Source organism: Arachis ipaensis, chromosome B04, assembly GCF_000816755.2.
Source record: "Arachis ipaensis cultivar K30076 chromosome B04, Araip1.1, whole genome shotgun sequence".
In the NCBI taxonomy this organism is placed as follows: domain Eukaryota; kingdom Viridiplantae; phylum Streptophyta; class Magnoliopsida; order Fabales; family Fabaceae; genus Arachis; species Arachis ipaensis.
This window is the reverse complement of record NC_029788.2, coordinates 85,258,980-85,263,565: the sequence shown is the minus strand read 5'-3', so window position 1 is coordinate 85,263,565 and position 4,586 is coordinate 85,258,980. Positions and strand designations below refer to the sequence as shown.

General features: G+C 36.3%; 1 protein-coding gene across 3 annotated transcripts; it reads right to left on the bottom strand.

Annotated features, from left to right (window-relative positions):
• On the bottom strand, positions 1,174–4,586 carry LOC107639424 (scarecrow-like protein 9). Of its 3 annotated transcripts, XR_001620132.1 has the most exons (3): positions 4,484–4,586; positions 1,655–4,066; positions 1,174–1,559 (listed from the first exon to the last, which is right to left on the bottom strand). XR_001620132.1 is itself a non-coding variant. In XM_016342918.2 (2 exons), exon 2 carries the CDS (start codon positions 3,942–3,944, stop codon positions 1,719–1,721), a length of 2,226 nt encoding a protein of 741 aa, XP_016198404.1. In that variant the 5' UTR covers positions 3,945–4,066; positions 4,484–4,586; the 3' UTR covers positions 1,196–1,718. The 3 variants fall into 3 exon arrangements, 2 of the variants coding, with proteins under 2 accessions (XP_016198404.1, XP_016198405.1); XM_016342918.2 differs by having other exon boundaries at positions 1,196–4,066; XM_016342919.2 differs by having other exon boundaries at positions 1,196–4,049.

The following is a 4,586-nucleotide window of genomic DNA, read 5'->3' as shown; positions in this document are numbered from 1 at the left end:
ATCAATAATATTAAAGATAAAATTAAAATAAATTAAATATTAATAAATTTTTAAAAAATATTAAAAACAATAAATTTTATCCTGAATAAAATCTAGTCATTATAGCCCTACAAAATCACAAATAAAACCGTTCTAACGAGTTCTACGAATTTTTTGGAAAAATTATCAAAATAAAAAAAGATTGTCTGAAAATATACTAATATAACAGCTTTTAGGTTCCCATGGCTATACTTTCAATTGCTTGAGGAATGAATTCTATTTCTACCCCTTTTGGGAATATCTCGTAAAACAATCACATCCCAGGAACGAGGACCACCACGGCACCGCACCACTATTAAATGTTGTGTATACCATTGAAATACTCCAAAATAAATAATAAGTTCGACTACTTCTTTTAGAAATCAACAGGGTTGAAAGCGAAACTAGTCATTAGGCACTTAACGAAATTATTTAATGAACAGTTCATCTGCAACATCCTTAATGTTTCACACGTCTATAAATTCTTGAGAATTTGTATAGAGATGTCGTACCACTTTTGTTCATTGACTCATTTCCAATAACTACAAGTAAATCAAATTACTTTTTAGAAAACACTCAAATTAATCCCGAAAGAATTTCAAATCGAAAAACACTCATTATTCTCATTTGCGATCAAATTTTTAATATATATGATGAATAAATAAATCGGTAATAAAGTTTATTATAACACAATTAAAGATTAAAAATAACACTTTAAAACAAATTAGTCTCCTTTCAAAATAACGGTAAAACCAATCTCTCTAACGAAAATAATTCTCAGAACCTTTTATAAAATAAATATTTATTGAAAACAAAAGTATTTGATCTAAAATTCTTTAGAAATCAATTTATGTATTTATTTATTTATTATTTTTCAAACATGATGACCCTAGATTGTGATATTGGTAAGGGGTTTTGAATTGTTTATGTTTGGGGTATTGTCGAGGTAACCAAATCTTCAAATTCCAGAATTTACGTCTTCTTACTTGTAAAGCTTACATTATTTAGGTGAACCAAAATCCAGTGTGGTTTACCAGTGTGATGCCTGAAATTTTCTTCCTGCCATTGTCTCCAAAAACTAAAATAAAAAGAATAAAAGGCTAAACTTTTTATTTAGATAATTTCTCCATTCTAAAGAGATCTTTCTTTTCTTCTAAGTACTTCGTGAGTCATTAACTACCATGAGAACCAGATAATATGTCACATTAGATTGTGTTCACAGAAAAAAAGTACACAAGCTATATCATCTTCAGTTAAGTTACCTACAAAAGGTGTCAGGGTATTAACCTCAAAATTGGAAACAGCAATCAAACTCAAAAGATTGACTTTATTACAAGGCAAACTAATCTACAACACTAGATTGGATTAATCTGAAAACCCACGTCAGGAATCAAACTATAAACTTCCTAAATGATCTAACGCTGAAAGGCATGTGGTACAACTCACAAATGGTTAAACCATTCTCTGATTCCTTGCCAGGCTATCCAAGTAACCATGTTTTGGTGAACCGAGCTCGCAGCTTGAACCAAATTGCACATGCCCTGTTCAATTTCATCAGATTCAGTTCACAATGCATAACAATCACACAAGCCATATTTTTCCAGATGAACTGAAAAATATGGGGTGGCTACATTACCTGAAATCCTCATGACTAAAACCAATTCAGAAAACCCTCAGCGGATGTGGTCGTACCATCTTAGTCATGCAGGTTTCCAACAAGAGAGTGCGTAAATGATTCGCCCCTTCCAACCTTGCACCAGCCACTGACCATCTTCATCAATTAGGAAATCCTTGTGAAAGCCAGACCTTACTTTATCCATTGCCATCCCTATTAACTTAGGATCAAAAGGTTGTTGCATAAACCCGGCCCTTAATATTCGGACTTGCCACTGCTTATATGTCTCTGGCCGCTCGACTCTCTCGCAGCCTTCACAGGCTATAACATTCAATGCTTCTCGCCCGAATATCTCCTTCTCAATCAGCATCCTCTCCCAGTCTTCACGAGGCACAATAGTTTCAAGCATGTCAAACAGTGAAGAGTAGTGAAACAGTGCTTCCCTGAATCGAGTAACAAAAAAAGGGGCATTAAAGGCCCCATTAATAATGCCATGAATGAAGATATCCGGGTTGATCTTCCTTATCAAATTGAGGAACTTATTCCTTGGACTTTCCACCACCACAGATTCATCCAATAAGTTTTTGCCTCGATAAAAACAAGTAACAACAACATACTCATCTCTATCGATCTTCAGTTCTTCGAGTTGAATTGTTTCCCACTTTTTCGCTATGGCGTTGTACTCAAATGGGACATTGAAAGTTTCAGCATAAGCTGCCAAGCGACGTCCCGTTTCTACGATTCTCTCCGCAGGCCTGAAACCAGGTTGTGGGAAGTCAATTCCTGTGATCCGAAGTTTCGGTGGTCCCCCAGATCTCCACGAAAGCCTCTGAATAAAAGTCGGCCACTGGAAACCATAAAGGATACCAAAATCTATAACATGAACTCTCATTGAGTCTGCACAAGATGTCCTAATTGTAATGTTTGACATAAAATTTGAAATCTTTCTAAATGGGCAAGCAGCAAGGTAGAGATGGTATGCTTTAAGAACATCAGCTGCTGATGTTCTTTTACAAATTAAGCCTTTATAGATTTGGCTTCCAGTGCCTGCCAAGCGTGCCTCGAGGCCATCTGAAAACATATGAGCTAACCTCTGACTTCCATCTCCAAAAGGACTCGAGTGCTGCTTGATCTGCTTAAGAAACTCATGGGCACTTTTGGAGTCATCGGCTGCAACAGCTTGTGCACAAAGAACCAGAAGGGTTCTCAAATCAACCACTTCTTTTCTCCCATTTTGTTTCTTACCACGCCCCTTCCCAGTTTTCGATGCTTTTGACTTACCATTTCTCGGCAACATCTTGTCCGTGTTCTTATTCTGTAAAGCATCGCGACGTGCCATATAATGTTGCTTACCATCCCCTGCGCTGTGAAGCAGGAATATATCAATCATATCTGACCGCAATGTAGGTTCCGAATAAACTGCAGCTTGCTTGCTGCTTCTATTTTCTTCGTTGTCTCCCTCTTCCCTGTCAGAATGCTTTCTTCCCTTGGATCCTGCTAGAAAAGACTCGCCATCATCCTTCTCTACCTTAACAGAAAATGCATTGGTCCCCAATTTAGGCTCTAATGGTGACGACAACTTAGCTGGACTAAAATTGGAAAAGAGACCATTTCCACTTGGAAGAAATTTACTAGCCTCCTCGACACCCTTCTGAAATTGCAAAATAGATTGACTCTCACTGCTCATATCTGGCACCTGAAGAATGCTATTTGGAGATTCAACAGGACCTTCCAAGCTGCTTATTACACTATTCGAAGAACTATGAGATGACTGTGAAATGCTATTCCCTTGAGAGTTTTGGCGATGTACTTCCTCTGAGTTCCGAAGAAACGAACTACTCATAACAATGCTACTAAGATCGCCGTCATTAACAAGATCACTACCATAGTTTTCAAACAAGTCATTAACTCCTTCCCCATCATTTGGATTAATCCCTAATGGCTGAGATGGATACTTTTCACCTATCACCTCATATAACGATTTCTCGGCAACTTGAAGATCCAAAGAATCTTGAAGCATACATGTCTTGTCTTCCATGTCTTCTTCCATTAGGATTTGATTGATGTAACCTAAAATTGCATCAGAAAAATCGCAATCCTCCGGAGAAGGCTCATCATTTGTCAAAATTGAGGATGAATGTGTATTATTAGCTGGTGGCAGAAGATTGGACTGAAGGTAACCAAACTCCCTACTTTGATCAAATAAACCATTTTCAAACCTCTGATTCTGCAGAATTGGCAAAGACTGATTCTCCAACCGGAATTCCTTTGTGGAACCACCAAATCCATGAAGATGTGGATCCATTATCATATACTATGCTATCTTTTCTTGACATAAAAATTCAAATTTTTTATTCCTAATCAATCTTCAATAACAACTTTTTCCTCTTCTATTTGAACCACTCGCTCTCTCCCTCTAAGAAAAACAGAATCCTTCAAAATCAAAACACAACCATATAAACAAAAAATAAATATTAAGAAAATAAAGTCAAACTTAATAGGTATCATCATGTGGAATTAAAAAGAAAAAGGAAAAAAAATCAAAAGATGAAAACAGGATTTACAAATAAATAAGTAAAAAATAAAAAATAAAAAGATGACAAATAAGAGAAACATGTAGAAAGTAGCCGCTACTTTTCTACATTAGACGACACCAAAAGCTACCGTATTTCAAACGCAGAGCTCTATAAATAGAAGAAATGAAATTAGCATAACATTTGAAAATAATAATTAAAAAATAGAAAGAAAATGAAAGTAGTGATAGTAATGAGAATGAAGAACAACGGGAGCAAGAAACAGAAAACGTTGAAACAGACATGACCAGAGAGAGAGAGAGAGAGAGATGCTTACCTCTCAGCATGGCAGACCCACCACAGCACAAGTCCCCAACACAGGAAGCTTTGGATAAACAATGAAAAGGGTACCGATTGCCGAAAGAGCTTTCTTTTTTTTT